This window comes from Phasianus colchicus, chromosome 3, assembly GCF_987193195.1.
Source record: "Phasianus colchicus chromosome 3, bPhaCol1.hap1.1, whole genome shotgun sequence".
Classification (NCBI taxonomy): domain Eukaryota; kingdom Metazoa; phylum Chordata; class Aves; order Galliformes; family Phasianidae; genus Phasianus; species Phasianus colchicus.
The window spans coordinates 52,585,836-52,603,864 of record NC_143438.1 but is presented as its reverse complement, the minus strand read 5'-3'; the positions used below and the strand labels follow the sequence as shown (position 1 = coordinate 52,603,864).

The following is an 18,029-nucleotide window of genomic DNA, read 5'->3' as shown; positions in this document are numbered from 1 at the left end:
GGTTGATGTGCTGGAAAGGAACAGTGAGGAGAAGGACCTGGGTGTCCTAGTGAACAGCAGGCTGGCCGTGAGCCAGCAGTGTGCCCTTGTGGCCAAGAAGGCCAGTGGGATGCTGGGGTGCATTAACAAGAGCATGGTCAAGGGAGGTGATTCCCCCCTCTGCTCTGCCATATCTGGAAGGCCATATAGGGACTACAGTGTTCAGTTTGCGGCTCCTCAGTTCAAGAGAGATGTGAAGCTACTGAAGAGAGTCCAGTGATGTGTTACTAAAATGATGAAAGAACTGAAGCTCCACTCCTTTGAGGAAAGGCTGAGGGAGCCTTGTGGGCTTGTCCAGCCTGCAAAAGGTTTGGGGGGAACTGATCAATGTCCATAAGGATCTGAATGGCAGGTGGCAAGAGGAAGGTTCCAGACTTTTTTCAGTGGTTCCTAGCATTAGGATGAGAGGAAATGGGAATAAACCAGAACACAGAAGGCTCCCTCTGAACATAAGGCTGCGTTTCTGTGCTGTGTAGGTGATGGAGCATCGGCACAGGTTGCCCAGAGGCTGTGGAGTCACTTTCCCTGGGGATATTCAAAAGCTGCCTGGACACAATCCTCAGTAATGTGTTATAGGGGACTCTGTTTGAGCAGGATGTTGGACCAGATAATCTCCAAAGGCCCCTTCCAACCTGAAGCAGTCTGCGATTCAGTGATTCTGCAATTAGTGCACATTCTGTCTAATAGGAGCTGAATTCCAAAACTTGTGTAAGCATTCTGAGAAAAAAATCCAGAAAATTGCTGTTCCTGTAAAAGTAAACTAAGAGTCGCCTAAACTGTACATTTCATATAAGAAAAAATGTAAGTATTGTACGTACAAAAGAAATACTAACTATTCACAAGAATTCAATGAAAACAAACACAATGTCATAATAATCTCTTTATAAAACTAATTTCTAATAATTCTAGTCATTTTTCTGTGTTGAAATGAAAAGATCTCCCATTAAAATACGATTAGAATTCTGCTGATGATATTATTATTACTATTTATCTCGTTACTGGAAAGACAGACAAAGAAATGCAAACAGCTGATATAAAAAAAAAAGATAAATAAGAAGCAAGGACACCTTTTTCCAAGACTATCTCAATGTACGTCATGTTAACTTTATTCTGTGTTTTGCATTGATTTTCTTGTAGCCACACACTCATCATTTTCAAGTAATCGGCTTCATTAAACTAACTTTAGTTCTATAAATTCAGTAACTTCATATAGTTTAGGAAGATGGGGATTTTTTTGCAATCATGAAATGTGTGTTTTAAAACAAGTGAAATTTCATTCATTGAATGGTAGCTTTTCAAGGAGCTAATTTTTAAATTGCTGTAGTCAGTAGTAACAGATGGAAACACTGTCCCCTTGTGGATAGGAATATGAGGAAAGTGATATCATATCCTACTAATAGCAATGGTAACCTTGGGCATTAGGAGCTTCATTAAGAAATTAATTAGAATTCTGCCTTATATACTGCCCATGAATAAAACAAATGAATGTACAAAATATCTGGATGTCCTTTCAATTTAAACTGGTTGGCCTGACAGACAACACAGGGTAAAGACTGAGCTAATGTAATATCTCTGATAATACCATCAGTCCGCACTGTCATCTAAACCTCACTGCTCTAGGCAGCTGCAGCGTTGCCCTCATTTGAAGAAGGCAGTTTTGTGAAAAACGTACTCAGAGTAGAGAACTGGAGAGAGTTTCAGTGACTGGAGGGATATTGATTCATAGCTGACTGGAGACATAGCTGTTGTTTCAAATGTTAAATTATCCATAAATATTACAGATAGTCCATACGCATCATCATCTCTGATCCATAAGAACTACCAGAAGATGCTAGAACTTTCATAGCTCAGATCTGGGATAATCAACAGCAGCTTCAAATTTCTGCATGAGGAAGCAGAACTTTCTAGAACTGCTTAGAAATCAGGGGACATTTCTCATAGCAAGTGTTCTGGTTTACAAAGTCAGTCCTTCCCTGCAGCAGGCAGTCAGTCATAGCTTCCCTAACCAATTCATTATGTTATGTCTTTATCAAGATTTGTCTCTTGATTGTCTCAACGGAATGAACATTCTGAAATGCCCCTAGAAACCTCATAATTCATAGCTCAGACATATTCATGGTCACTGTATATCTATTCCTTCTCTTATCCTTTTGTTTGAATACCTGTTTTCTTCTCCTTATTGTTTAATCTGTGATAGACAGTAATGCTGTTCCCTCTGAGCCTTCATTCTGTTGAAGTAAGCGAGCCACACACTTGCAGCTTCATTGGACAGGAAGAGCTCCCCAAATGCTTCCATAAAATTAATGTTTCTAGTCTTATCAACGCACAGTATTTCTCTGTCCCCAATGGAAATACTTTGACAGATATCTTCTCTGTCAGTAGTCAGTAGTGGTTTTGTTTTTTGTTTTTTTTTTTACACTGTAATGTCTCACAGACATCCTGAGAAGACCAGCTAACCCACTAGACGATCTCACCCTTCATTTGTAGTGATTATTCCCCATTTTATAGCAGATTTTTTTTTTTTTTTTCTCCATCAATGAAGGAAGCTACACTGATTTAGAAACAAGCTGTTGCTATCCTTTGGAAATCTGCCACCACAAAGTCCTTAAGGTTTGTGGCTAACCAGTTTCATATTGAGATGCAGGTTTGTTTGTGGCTGAGAGGGGAGTGATAGGGCATCTGATAAGAGGACTTCCCTAACTGTGATAAGTGGAACTTGCAGGGTTCTCTGCATTGTGTGTTAAATCTCTGCTCTGTGCATGTGAATAGATTGAAGAGCTGTTTGAAGGGTTGAAGATGGAAATGCTGGGGGGGGGTCATTGCAGACTGAAACTAAGACAAACTTTTGTAAATATCTGTTCCTTCTTTGAGTTCAAATTACGTCCCATTCATAAATCCCTCATGTCAGACGAGTTCAGAGCGCACATCAACAAACGGCTAGGGGACACTATGGGACTCCACTAAAAACACGGGATACGGCAGATACACGTTCATTTGGTTTTCATGCCACAGGTCACTGTGACAGTCAATTACAAATCAAAAGTGAAAAAGAGGAAATTCCTCAAGCTCGTTTCCTCTGTCTCGGTCTTTAGCGCTAGGAAGTGAAGAAGAAGCAGACCGCGTCTTTCTGTGCTCTGGCCTCCAGCCGCTCCGAGCCGCTCGCCGCCACCGCAGCCCGCCTCAAAAGGGGAAGCCCGCTAGCGAACCGCAAGGCCTCGCCCGCTCGGCGCGGCCCCGCAGGGCTGGCGGCCCCGCGGGCGGAGTCGGCGCCTACCCCGTGACATCGGGGCGGCCGCGGCGCTGCGGCCCCCGCCCGGCCCGGCCGTCCGTGCCTCCCGCCCGCCATGGCGGTGCCGGGACGGGGCGCCGAGGGGAGGTCGGCGCTGCTGCTGAAAGTCGTGATGGCCGGGGAGACCTGCGTGGGGAAAACCTCCATCGTGCGGAGGTACACGGAGCCCAACGCGGCTGCCGCCTTCTCCTCCTCCTCCTACCTGGCCACGATCGGTGAGTGCCGGCTCGCAGCGGGCCGGCCATGCCCGCGCTCTCCCGCAGCCCTGGCTCCTTCCCTCCCGCTCCCCTTTCGCTCCTTCTCTCCGTCCTTGGTCTGTCGTGCCTGCCCGGCTTTGCTGCAGGTGCCCGGTGCCAACCGCGTGTGCCTGGAGCTGTACTGCCGGGTGGGCTGGCCGGAGTGTGAGAGAGCGCCGCAGTGCTCGTGGTTCTGGCTCCAAAACCGCTTCGCTCCAGCTCCTGTCACCGTGCTTTTGCTGCGTGGAGGCAATTTGCGTCGTACTGGTGCTCGTGGCTCCAGCGGGAGGCCTGGCTGTGGCACACCGCTGTGCCTGCAGGGAAAACTGCCTCTACTTCAAAGAGCTCTCGGACTTCAATAAAACTCCCGGTTCCTCCGTGTTTCCTGACAGAAAGACTCTTAACTTTGTGTTAGTGCATTTTGATGGTGTAAAGTCAAAGATCGATTGCTATAAGTAGCTACACACGTCACTGTTGAAGCAGAACCACTTTTCAGTTGGAAATGAATCTATCCCAAGTGTCACTCCTGCCTTTAAGGTGCAGGAGAGCACAGAGATGAGTTCAAGATTCTCAGATCCCCTCCGTGGTGTAACAGTGAGATGCTGCTTGCAGAGAAGTAGAATGCAAGCATTGTGCTGGTAGAACATTGTGGTAGCAAGGGTAATGGCAGGGTAGTTGGACTAGATGATCTTGTAGGTCCTTTCCAACCTTGTGATTCTATGATCATCCCCACTGGATGCAGAGGATGTAGCGTTCCCCATCCAGCACCCCAGCAGCCCTGAGGTGGCAGCCAGTCTTCTGCTGCCCCATCCTTTGTCACATAGAGAGCTGACCCTTATTATGCACGATACACACATTTTATGGATTTCTGAGTGGGAAGTCTTCATTTTTTAAGTATATAAAGACTTCCTCACGTCAGGGTTTAAACTGCTTCCCATTCTCCTGCACCTTCTTACAAAGCATCTTCTGAAACCATCACAAACAAAACCAAAGTGAAATGGGTCCTTAAAGCTGGCAGTCTATTATAAACTTTAACAAGGACTCTCAAGGCACATCCATGAAAATAAACATCAGCTGTTGAAGTGCATTGTTAACAATGCACTTTGTATTAGATTCCTAGCCTTGAGATTATTATTTTGAAACAGATTCTTTTTACTTTTAATTCAAACAACCAGAGTCAAAAACTCTGATGTACTGATGACATTGAGAATATGTTTGTCCTGCTGTAGTTTGAAAGACTTTAAGGAATAGCAAAGATGAAACTGTTTTGTTTGGACCAAACATAACCTTATATAGTTTTATTACTGTTCCTATTGAGTGATTTAAAAACTTGTTTAGCATATGCTTATCTGAAATGGAAATTAATACCTCACATGCAGTATTTGTTACTTGCATGTGATTTTACAGTAATTTTTGAAATACCTAGTTCCGTTTTACAAGACATGTTAGAGCTTGGACTCTTAAACTCAACAGGATTGTGGGTGATGGTTTCCACAATAGTGATGTTGAAGGTAGAAGTTCCGTGCTCTCAAGGACAGACACAGCTGAGAAAATGGAAGTTTCAGTCTTTGCAGCACAGCTGTGGTCAGTAATGGTGTAAAGGAAGAAGATGCATTGCAACATTTCAGATTTTTTTTTTTTAATCATCATGTCTTCTTCCTCTTTGTCGACACTATCAAAATGAATGTTTTCAACTGCATGCCAGTTTCACACAGGCTCAGCCCAGTGAGCCCTATCTGCTGTGCAGCCTGTTGAATGCTCATCTAATGCTTTCCCTCTACCTGTTGTCCAGCTGGAACACCGTTGAGAGTAGCAGAAAGCTTATCCAGGCTATTCAAACATCTGCATTTCCTGACAAAATTGTGTCACCACCATCAGTGGCAAAAGGTCACAGCTAAAGAAGCTGAAAGGTTGTCTGGGAGCTATGAAGAATCCTGTATTGTCATGAGTCACGGGTTTGTGCTATTAGAAAAAATCTGAGTGTTACTGCAGGAAAAAAAAAAAATCCTGCTAGGCTCCAATAGTGAAATTTTCTAAAATTATGTATCTTATGGAAAAAAAAAAAGTGTCCACAATAAATTTTCATTGAAAGCCCTTTATGTGACACTTAAACACTCAAGGATGGGTGCCCTTCCTCCTCCTCAATTATGCAGTTTGGGTAAATTATAAGCAGTTAAAGTTTTCTAATTAAACTTATACGCATCATAAGGCAGGTGCATTGCATTGTGAATGGTAGGCTGTAGTAGGCTATAAAGAATAAATGTTTTTGTTTAAACAATGGCATTGCATATAACGCCACAGGGAAAGTTTATGAACAGAAAAACCGCTCTTGTATATAAGTGAATAGGATTGTAGGCTCACGATCTCACAGTCTGTAAGGCTTTTATTTTGCTGGACTGTGGTGGCTGTGGTCCCAAAGGCACGTTTTCTGTGGGAAAGTCTGTGGAGGTGTAAATCCTCCCTAACCTACTTCAGGGAACCTGCTCTAGCAAGGGTTTGGACTTGATGAACTCTTGAGGTCCATTCCAACCCCTAAAATTCTGTGATCTTTGTGAATACCCCAGTACTCACGTACTCAGGAAATAGAATTTGTCAGCAAAAATTAATGATGTTGAAGGCAAACATGTTATGTTTTAACAATCCTAGTTGTAATCCTCATCTTACTTTTTTTGTTTATTTTCTGGTTGGATTTTTTGCACTCTTTCTTAGCAAGCTATCTTATCCCATGAGTTGTTTTTCTTAGCAAAACAGTAATTACTGGTGTTTGTGACCACTCAGATACTACTCACGTTCAGATATTTCTTGATGTGTAGAGGAAAGAAGTGTCTGGTTGAAGTGATGCACCAACATGGTAAGGGCTCAGTGCTGGATAGGAGATTCACAGTTGCACTTGACTCAGGTAAGGTGGCTCCAGGACCAGAAAAGTGAGTCCCAGCTGTTTCATGGGCTGAAGTCCACCACCAGTCATGAGCACTCACTGCACATCAGTGGATTTCTTTTCACCAGCTGCTATTAGATGATGAGATCATTACAACAGCAACCTGGTTATTACCTCTCATGCTTGCCAGGAGCTTCCAGCTCTTGCTTTCAGCTCTGCCCTGGCTATTGCTGTGCAGGACATCTCACCAGGAGCTCAGCATTCTGCTGAATTGCTCAAACTCGCTTTCTATCTGGACAGGAATATTTTTGAGCCTATTATATCAGGACCATCTCAGCTGTGTCAGGGTGAAAAATGTATTGTGGTTTTCATAGAATCATAGTATCTTTTGAGTTGGAGGGACCTTAAAGGTCATGTAGTCTAGTTCCCCTGAAATGAACAGGAACACCTACAGCTCAGTCACGTTGCTCAGAGCCCTGTGCAGCCTGACCTTGAATGTTTCCAAGGATGAGGCATCCACCATTAATTTGGGCAACTTGTTCCAGTGTCTCACCACTTTTTCCTTATGTCCACACTAAATCTCTCCTCTTTTAGTTTGAAACTGTTACCTCTTGTCCTATCACCACAGGCTCTGCTAAGGAGTCTGTCCCCTTCCCTCTTATAGCCCCCCTTTATGTACTGGAGGGCCACTATCAGGTCTCTACAGAGCCTCCTCTTTTCCAGCCCCACCTTTCTCAGCCTGTCCTCATAGGAATGATGTTCCATCCTTTACATCATTTGTGTGGCCCTCCTATGCACACATTCTAAAAGCTCCATGTCTCCTGTACTGAGGGCTCCACATCTGGACTCAGCACTCCAAGTGAGGCCTCACCAGCACAGAGCAGAGGGGCAGGATCACCTCCCTCACCCTGCTGGCCATGCTTCTTTTGATGCAGCCCAGGATACAGTTGGCTTTCTGGGCTGTGAGGGCGCACTGCTGGGTCATGTCCAGCTTGCCATCCACCAGTACCTCAAGTCCTTTTTGGCAGGGCTGTGCTCCATCCTTACATCACCCATCTTGTACTGATAGCAGGGGCTGCCATGACCCAGCTGCAAGACCTTGTACTTCGATTTATTGAACCTATTGAGGACTTTTGCAGACAGTCAGAGACTGTTTCATAGATATTGAGGGAGGGGATGGGCAGTTCACAACTGAATACCTATATGGCTGAGTATTTTAATGCTCCTTAGGTCTTGCTGTATTTAAAGTGCCTCAGTCCTCATGTGGGCATACTTAATATTTTGAGTATAAAGAAAATAAATTAATGTCATGGTTATAAAACTTGGACATAACAACTAGAATTTGAGTTTTTACCCAGTGTACCCATTCTTTGTATAATCTGACAGGTTAAGAGAAGCAAGTAGAAGCTGTTGCATTCAAATTACGTTTATCTCAAGAACAGTAATCAATGCTAGCATTGTTATGTTGTTCATCTTGTATAGTACATGGGCTTAAATGCATCTGAAATCTGTGAGCTGTCTCTTTGGCACTGTATTTCTCATTTTTCTTTTTTGTCTTCAATTTGCTAAGTTTGCATGAAATTTCATATAAAGACATGAACAATTCATGCATGCAGAACGTATTGACTTCTGTTTTTCACTAACATTCATTGACCTTCTAGGTCAATAAATTTTGAAGTTGACTTAAGAAGTCAATATGCGTTATTTTAATTTAGATTAAGGTTTAGCCTGATTCAGCACTCTGCTTCCCTTCTTATCAACAAAAAAAAGCTTATATCAATTTATTATTAAAATGTATGTCAAATCAGAACTGTTTCCTATAGGGCTGGGGATCCCTCGCTGGATTATAGTTTTTCTCTGTGTTCCTAATGCATCATTTGAAAGTGACATTCCAGCCTTCCAGTGCTTGCTTGGTCCCTCTCAAGTGCTCTAATATTAATTGTAGAAAGCGATACAGATAATTAAACAAAACTGTGTGAATTTCAGGAGCAAATGTTTTCCATAACGTTCAAATTTCAACTTACACGAGCACACGAACAAATTTGGCTTAAATTACATTTCCAGCTAACATTATTAATTCCATCAAGGAAGCACTGTGTAATATTAATTACAGACACCGATTATATAATTTCATCTTCCCTTGCCATTGAAGCTTCAGTAAAAATTCATCAAATGAAGGACATGATTATCATAATAATTTTAAACTCTTTTACCACATATACCCAAAAATGTTATTACCATTGGAATCTTGTATGAGAGCACATACTTTTCAACATTTTGCACAAAATACATTCAGAAATTAAAAAAAAAAAAAAAAGGAATGGAAAGGATTTTTCACTGCATTTTTCTTTTGTTGCCAGCAATGTTTTCCTTTGGAAAAGCCATTTGGCAGTAACATTGCTTTTTCAGTTTTTGTAGTTGTTTTGAATGGCATCACTATGGATGACAAGCTATTCTGAAGTTATGTGGCTGTACTTTGACCTTGTGGATTCTTGACCATGGGGAAGGCTGTGCTACCTGCTACGGCAATGGTACCTTACCTTTACTTAATGTAGCTGACAGAAATAGCCTTCTTAAATTTTAGGGGGAAAATCTGAGCAGAGAAACCAGTAAAAAGTATTTCAAATGTCAGCAGTATAGTAATTGGAGAGGAACATCATTTCCCTAAGGTAGCAGTGATAGCAAGCAGATTCCAGCCTTAGTGTGGAGCTGCAGCAGCCTACAAATCCAGGAATCATTTACCACAACTGGAATAGTAACTGGATGGCATAGTAGACGAGAACACTACAAATTATGAGAAATATCTTTAAGGAAAGATGTGTAATGTATGTAGAGACAATGTACAGCACTGTTTTCAAGTGCTAATGCCTGATTTTAGCATTAACACCTGTATTTAGGATAAAGAGAGATTAAGACTGTAGAGACAGATGTTGCTGATTTGAATGAAATCCAGTGTATGCTCATCTTTGCATTTAATACAGCTAATTTCTATTCCTGTTCATGCAACCCTAGATTATTTTTTTAGGAATTTATAAGTAAAAATAGAAAAATGGCACTTTGCATGTAACAGCTTTGTAAGCATTTATTGCTAACTATAGCTGTTCTGTGATGAAATTGGAAACAACTGAAATCACCAATGTATTTGCCTAGTATTAATGTGCCTAAGCCATAAGGCTGCTGTCCTGCCACATGCCTATTAATGGAAATATGTACATGTACACGTAGTGTCAGAATATCTTTTGCTTTGACATGTCCCTCCATTGCTTTTATTGTAATATATTGACACACAGCTGTTTTCACCATTGAATAATTTTCTTTTCCAACTTCCATTTTGAATGTGTTTGGTTACTCATTCTTTGTTTGATATGATTCCTTTTCATTTTCTGTTTTAAACTGCACGATAACTAGAGTTGAGAAACATTCTTCAAATGGAAATCCGTGCTATTATCAGAAATGTTACAGATTTTCTTCTTTCTTCTAGGCATTGATTTTAAAGTGAAGTGTATAACACTGAATGGTACAAGAGTTAAACTTCAAATATGGTAAGTTTTAATCTATGTCACAAATAAAAGCCTACTAATGTACATTACAACATGAAAAAATCTCATCTGTTTTTAATTACATGCCTTTGTAAAGTGCAACTTTATGTTGTAGGTCATTTTAAAATTTGAGTTGAGTAAGTTAAAAAGAAAATTGTTACTAGGTTGCTTTAACAAAATTCTACTGTTGCAGCATGCAAACAATGCAGATCTACAAACCACATTAATTATTTTTATTTGTATCAGAACACTATGGAAGTGACAAAGCAAGAAAATTCTGTATTTCATTAATGAACAAGTGCATGTTCAAAAGACTGCCAAGAGAAAACTATTTTGATGAATCTTTGGGAACCTACACTATTTTTGTTTGTTTGTTTTGAGGCTTTTCAAAAGAGTATTTAGGAATGCTGACAGCCATGTCTACAGGTATCCCATACAGAAGGTTACCTATATTTACAAGTATCTAACTTCTTGAGAAGTAAGTGTACATGAATTCACCAACCAGTGTTAGACCTTAAGTTGCTCCACCTCAGGTTTTAGTACAAAAATCTTGAAGGCTTGTTGGCAGCTTTCTTAAGGCATTATTGCAGATAGGAATCTGCATCCTCTTACATTGTGTCTTTTTTCCAAAACTTATCTTCCACCTAAACCAGCTCCCTGTCTGTGTCACAGTTTACAAAGTGCTACAGTTCTACAGTTTGTTCATTGGTATCAAATTTATTTCTTTATTGGGAACTTTTTGTGATTTCTTTCAGGGATACTGCTGGCCAGGAACGATTCCATACACTCAGTACAAGCTATTTTCGTGGAGCACAAGGCTTTGTTCTTGTATATGACATCACAAATCTGGACAGTTTTCAAGGTGTAACAAGCTGGATGAAAGACATACATGAGGTAAATAAATCTAACAGTGGTTGATCTTTTAATGAAGGTAATCAATGAGTTAATGCAGTTTCTGTTTTAAATGACTGCATGAAATTTATCATTATTCCTTGAGCTGTAAGTTCCTAACCACAGTTTCTTACTTCTAACTCAGCACGTAGTATGATAGTAGGATTACTGTTATGTGAAACTGAAAGACTGCGTAGATTATCCAGAACAACCCCTTACTGATACAGGAGTGCTTTCTTGAAATAAATTGAAAATAAATCTCTTAATCCAGTTTTGCACATACTGAGTTAAAGTGCTTTTGTCACCAGCGTGACTGTTCACAAGACCAATCTCCATGAGCTCATCCAAGGATTTTAATTAGCTTCAGTGTCAAAATTAACCAGTGATTTCCCATTCCTAGTTCCATTATTTTTGCATAGTTGCTTCATCCCAAAAATCAAATTACACAAATCAAATGAAAGATCTTATTTCCCCTTTCTGGATATTCCCTTTCTGAGGATGGTTTTTTTCAAGGGGGAGGAACTGACAAAAAGGACCGTCTTTTTTTGATGGCTTAGCTCAGCTACCTGTAGCACTGCAGCCTGGGAAAAGTGGTTTCAGGTGACACAGGAAGTGATTCAGCAGCACGTGGCTGCCAGACAAGGTGTTAGTTCCCACCTACTTTGTCCTGGGTCTGAATATTTTTTCTTGCTCTGCTTCTGGAGCTTGTCAGATCTCTCAGAGCTTCACTGTACCTCTCTAACGTGGTGGAAAATTAACAGCCAAAACGGTTGGGTAGGTTTCCACTGCATTACTGGGTTTATGAGGTTCACAGAAAGGTCTGACAGATATTAGATTTGGCATAAGGTAAGGGGGAGGAACAAGAAGGCCAGGAGAATAATGCGTGGGAACAATGTGAGGAAGGAACTGGGGAGGGAGGAGCTGACAAACCTTCAGGCATCAGGTCCCTGAGCTGATTGTAACCCAGTATGCTGAGCCTGTATTACTCAGTCCCTCTTGATATGTTTGCCATTGGATAGAGACAGCTACATTTTCTAAGTAATTACATGAAAGTTTGTAGTTACCATGATTGTGTATGATTCCAAATAAGATAATGCTTGTTGTTGATTAAAATCAAAGAAACATGCAGACAGTTTTTTTTTTAAACAATACTTAACAACCTCCTCTGTGACTTGGTAGGAATAGGATGTGATAGGTGGAAGAGCCCAATTTAGAAAGCAGGTTCAGAAAAAAGAACACATCAAATGAATCCTTTTTTCTTGTCACCCATTCAGTATACAGATGAATTAGTGAACAACACACAGTCATATATCCAATAACATATACTTAGGATATTAATACTGTTGCTAAGACATTGCATATACATTACTTCAGTATGAAGAACATTACTATGGTAATGTACATCATTATCCCTGACCTTATAGCTATCTTGGAAGTCTTAGTGTCAACAGAGCGTAACTTCAGTAATGTGCTACAAAGGAAACCTGATGATAAAATATTCTTATGGACTTGTCTGTACGCACTTCAGCCTAAAACATGTTTTATCATTTTGTTAAGAAAAGTGTGTGCCCTTATGTCAGGCAAACCAACAAGTTGTAGAGTCATAGAATCACAAGGTTGAAAAAGACCTACAAGATCATCTAGTCCAGCTGTCCTCCCATTACCATTGCTACCACAAGCCTGTGGTACAGTTTCATAATTAGCTACAATTTAACTCAGCACACAGCATGATAGTAGCTGAAAGTGTAGATTACCCACGTATATCCACTGAGATTGTATATACATATATAGTATGCATATACATAGCTATATATTGAAAATAATGCCTCCTATTTATTTCCATAGAAACAACATATAGAAAGAATGCAGTAGTACTATTCAATAAAGCAAGTATTCAGCTACTGTAGGGGAACTGTTAGGTCATGACCTGAACTGATGATGGAGCACCTGGTGAAGGGGATAGCTGGTCCAGGAAGCACAGGTGTGAACGATTTACCTGTGCTTCCCATGTGACCAGAAGGGGGTCCATGCACCCCCCTCCTCCTAGGCTCATTTAAGAGCTATGCTCTGAAGGAAGAACATCTCACAAACAAAGGTTACTTTTCTCAAGAGTGTTTCACAGCCAGAGATCCTCGTCACTAGCTGAGTCATTTTTTTTTTTTTTTCCCCTGCGTATGACTTTTTGTATATCTAACAGTACTTTGCTTTGTATTGCAAAGAACTTGTCAGAAGCAGTTTTGCTGCTTCACAGGATAGACAGCTACAAAACACTGTTTTTTGACAGTTGCCACCACTAAGCTCTGTATTTTTATCAGTGATGAACAAGATTCTTTATGTCATGCTCATAAAAATCTGCACCAGTGGAGGTGACCCACCATCACCACTGCTGAAACACACCACCCACCACCTCACTGTGCTCACATCCACTGTTTGCTCTCCAGAAATATTCAGCAAGTGTCAGTGAACATCAATAGCTGCAATTTTTTTCCACTTGCAGGACTTCAGTGACATATTATTGCTTCATACACATTTCCACGTCAATTGCTATTTTGTCAGACTGCTCCTCTTCTGCTGTCTGTCAGATGGTAACAAAATGCAACAGAATATTAATAGGAAACTTCAATCTCTGATGTCATGGGCCAATATAATAAAATAGGAGACATTGCTTTTGGAGCAGTCCACATGCATATCATATGAAATATAGCCCTGACTTCATACAGTCATTGGAGGGGTCATTTTGTCCTATCATCTTTAACTACAAAAACAGAATGGTTGAGTCACTGGGCTACTATGTGCAAGCATAAACACACCATACCTGGGCTATGAGGCTGAGCTGGAGGGAAGGATAAGAGTGGCCCTCGTGGCCACAGTGCTGAAGAGGCTCAGCTTATATCAGAGTAAGTCAATCAGGAAATCATACCTGCATGACCCTTTTTTCTGTTTATGATACTTAAAATCTTCCATGTAAGAGTACTCAAGCTATTGTACTAAGTTGGTTTAATCTTAGTGCCTGAAAGTACTACCTTAGTTTAGAATTTAAAAAACATGCAGAAATACTCAATTTAAGCAATTTCTAGGAATGTAAATTGCATGATTGATTGTACCAATCTCAAAGCTAGCAATTAGTGAATGTTGTAATGAAGCTAGATAATAATAAAAAATTTAATTTAGTCCAAGTGTGATATCAATTTCTGAAGTGTCTTGGTGAAAATATATGGGACCATTCATTGCAAAAGAAGTGTTTTTAAGCAATAACTGTTAAAACACAGGGCGTATCATGAAAATTAATTACTTGCTTCAGGATGGCGATGTTCCTTGCATTGCTGTGATCTGTAAATGCAAACCAGTATTTCATACCCCAGAAATGACCAATATTAGAGTGGCTGCTGCTACAGCACACTTAAAAATGTGCAAAGGTAAAAAAAAAAAAAAAAAAAAAAAAAAAAAAAAGAAATAAATTAAGAAAGGAAACAGAGACTGGTTTTATTAAATGCCAGACTGATGAAGTTTACACCTGAACCAATCAAACAGGATTTTTTTTTTAATGAGTCAGTAATTGCATTGCACTTTCTTCTTTTAATTCCATACACAGAGATTTTAAATGGAAAAAATTAAAAAAATCTCTTTAGTGCTAAGCTGTTGCTATTTTCAACTGTTGTAAAAATCTTAGCAATTCACCATTCCTAGAAAATCCATTGATTTCTTAAAAACTTGCTAGTCAGTGCTGTGAGAGTAAGATAAGGAGGAGGAACTCATAAGGTAAGGGGGAGGAACTAATTGAAATATGAAGAACATATTTGAAATATGAAGAACAAGTGTGGAATACAGCTCTTTCCTATTAAAAATGAATTATTGTTTAAGGATATTTAAGACATAAAAACATGGTAGCAGATGTCTTATTCTACCACTTGTATTCAGCACTAGAAGAAACTAATAGGATTGTTTATAAAAACGCTTACTAGAAAAATACACTTTCAGCTGAGTATCTTAGGACTTCATTGACAAATCCAGTACAGGTATTTTAGACTCATAATGCACTCATTAGGAGCACAATCACTGTAGGAAAATTACTTTAGAACCTGAAGCTGTTCATTATTCATAGGTGATGTCTTATTTATTAAAATGTTCCTCCTGTCTACTAACATGGTTTTTAGCTATTGAATGCAGCTGTTCTAAAAGGCTGATCCTATTTAGCCATTAAAAATCAAATGCAATTAACCATGTGCCAAATCCAGTTGTAGAAAGCAGTTCTTTCCAAGATGTGTTGAGGAAGCTTACATACTGGCAAAAACATTTTATGCGGTAGTGGTCAAATGCACAAAGAGGTACACAGACAGGATCTGGATCTCCACCCTTGAAGACATTGAAGACTCAGTTCAACAAGGCCTTGAGCAACTGTCGTAACTTCAAAGTTGGTCCTACTTTGAGCACAGAGTTAGACCAGATGACTTCCGTAAGTCCTTGCTAACCTAAATCCTAGCATGATTCACACATGGTGTCTGGGTCACCAGAGACTAACATAGATGATAGGCTCTAGCTGTTTCTCAAATTCATTGGGCTGGTTTTCATTGTGCTGGTGTGGCCATGAAGCTGGCATTATGATATCCTAATGATTACCACCATGCTGGGAATTTTCTGCAAGCACTTGCTGATGTAATATACTGCTGCTAGAATATATTAGCTTTCTTCTTGTGGTTTCTAAAAGAAGTGACTCCTTAACCAGGGTATTAAATGTTACTGCTTATTTTGCATTGTGCCATTTTCTGCTTCTGTGCAATTCAGTGCAGCTGAGAGTTGGGATCTGTGACAGTATTTCTGCATTATGCTTAAATAAAAGCACTACAGCAAAGTGCTTTGCAAATATAAATTAATCTGACTTCAAACTGTTCTGAGTTTTAATTTCTCAGATGGGAAAGCTTGGTGCCAGAAGGATTGAATTGTTCCAATTCATAGGTGGGTTTATTGTTAGCACTTTTAGTAGACCTGAAAATTTCTTGTCCTTGTCACCTTGCTAAATTGGTAAGTCTCTAAACCCAGATTTGTTTGAGGATAAACTGTTCTAATCAAGTCAAAGTTTACTAAAAGACAAACAAATTCCATCACTTGTACCATTTCACTGAAGTCCTGAAAACGAGACATTTGTAATTGAGATCTTAATGTGGCAATTGGAAAAGTACACGGGAAGATGTATCTTGTGAGAATCATTATGTATGAATGCTACATGTGATGCTGTGGGAACAAGGTATTCCTAACAAATTATTCTTCGTTAGTACAAAGGATGCATTTCTGGTGTCACTGTCTAGCAAGTTGGAGGAAGAAACTTCCAGGCTTTGCCTTTATCTCACAATATGCCAATATGTATTTCTATCTCATCTTTGTTTCTGAAAAATAATATTAATGCTACACTTTTCCCTCTGCTACAGTCATTAGATTTTGTAGCATTAAAATAGCATATTTATCAGACTTGCGTTCTTAGGTTCACAATTTGCACCCCAAAACAAACTTCTGTTTCCATTGCAAACTGTAATCAGTGATCATAAAAATAGTGTGGCCCTGAACAACTGTGCTGTGGAAGTATGGTGGAAGGCAAGGTGGTGTTTCTGGAGGAAAACCTCACTTCACTGGATGAGAATTTTATGCAAGGAAGAGTCTGGAGCCTGTGGTGCTGCTCCCTCATGTGGCCACCCATCACAGCAGCCCAATGGCGAGCCCAAACCTGATGGATCCCAACTCCACCAAACTGCTCAACAAACATGGGCAGCCCCAACGAATCTCACAATTTTCACTTCGGGGAAGAAAAAAAAAAAAAAGTATAGTGCTGATATTGACATTTTGAAAATTTTCCAAAAAGATAGGTTAGGTTTTCTCTTTTTAGAGGAAGCTTCAGTAAAATGTGGGCTTTGCTTTTAACATTTCAGAGTAAAAACTCAGGAAAGTAACCAAAGCTCTGATGTACTTTTGAGAGATACCAAGACAAAACATTTTCCTTATTTTTATTCCCAGTGTTCAAAGAAATGTACTTTTTTTTTTTTTCTTTTTGCCTTGATTACATTTTTATACTTTTCCATGACATGCGAAAAATGTTTCCTGACTCTCTTAGCTCTGTGAGTTCTGGAGTACCTAATAGCATCTTAACGACTGTAAAATAATCACCTTCTTTTTAGCTATAGATTTAGCATTTGGAAGGCTTATTTCTGAGCTATAAATAAAAGAGGATGAAAATACACAATCAGCTTTTAGAAGCAGTGAGGAGCCATATTTTTGGCCCATTTGAATCAGTGTACCTCTGCAGTTTTTATGCCAGCTGAGTACATGGTCAGACTTGTGCGTAGTCATGCTGAGTTAATCTTTTAAGAGCTCACCTGCAGAATCAGTTCTCAGAATGAAGGTCATTTTGTGTATATCCTTTTGTTTTCTAAAAAGAAGAAAGTGCAATTTAACATCTTAAAAATCCAACTGAAGTGAAAACTCATTATTAAATTTTATTAAAGTATGAATACATACTTACTGAAAGGCCAGGTGTCTCTAGCCTTTAAATTTTGTTTGTATTTGAAGTAGTGTAGAAAGAACATTCCTGCTTCAAAAACTTTTGCTCTTTGTGCAGAAATAAATTTGCAGTATGAATTTCATGTTTTTGTACAGAAAGGATGCCAGTATTTCCCTTTGACATTTCACTTCAGAGTAAAGTCAAATGTCACTGGTAAAGGCCTTCTGCTACATACAACAGTCTTTCAAATAAATTGTTGATTGCGTGATCCGATTAAATTGTCTATTTACTCTATTTTAAGGACTGATGTGTGTGTGTGTGTGTGTGTGTGTGTGTATGTATGCATATGTGTATTTATGTAGGAAGACCACTGACCTTAATGGGTAAACCTCCAATGCATTTTGATCTATTAATCCAGGTTAGACTGATTGATTATTTTAGGCCTGTGCTTTATACTCTTATGATGAGCTTACTTCATTTTAATACTGCATTATCTTGAACATCAGCTGTGGTTATAAAATGAGATTAGCTGACTCTAAAATGAGAGTGGATTAAAAAAATGAAATGGCATTCCTTAATAATAGGTTGTGCCTGCTGCTGTACTCCTCAAATGAAGCAAGTTAGTTGTGAAAGAGCAAATAGACTAAAAATAATGATTCTGTCATCCCTT

At 39.6% G+C, this 18,029-nt stretch overlaps 1 protein-coding gene across 4 annotated transcripts in view; it reads left to right on the top strand.

Moving 5' to 3' along the window:
* Positions 1–3,126: 3,126 nt before the first annotated feature.
* The window catches only part of LOC116242143 (ras-related protein Rab-10-like), a 31,363-nt gene continuing 16,460 nt past the window's right edge, over positions 3,127–18,029 (top strand). Inside the window, exons 1-3 of one of the 4 annotated variants that reach the window (XM_031612769.2) lie at positions 3,127–3,543; positions 9,924–9,984; positions 10,737–10,875. In XM_031612769.2, coding sequence (XP_031468629.1) covers positions 3,384–3,543; positions 9,924–9,984; positions 10,737–10,875 — 360 coding nt within the window. In that variant the 5' untranslated portion in view covers positions 3,127–3,383. The remainder of the gene's footprint in view (positions 3,544–9,923; positions 9,985–10,736; positions 10,876–18,029) is intronic. The other 3 variants (XM_031612768.2, XM_031612770.2, XM_031612767.2) reach the window with 3 other exon arrangements.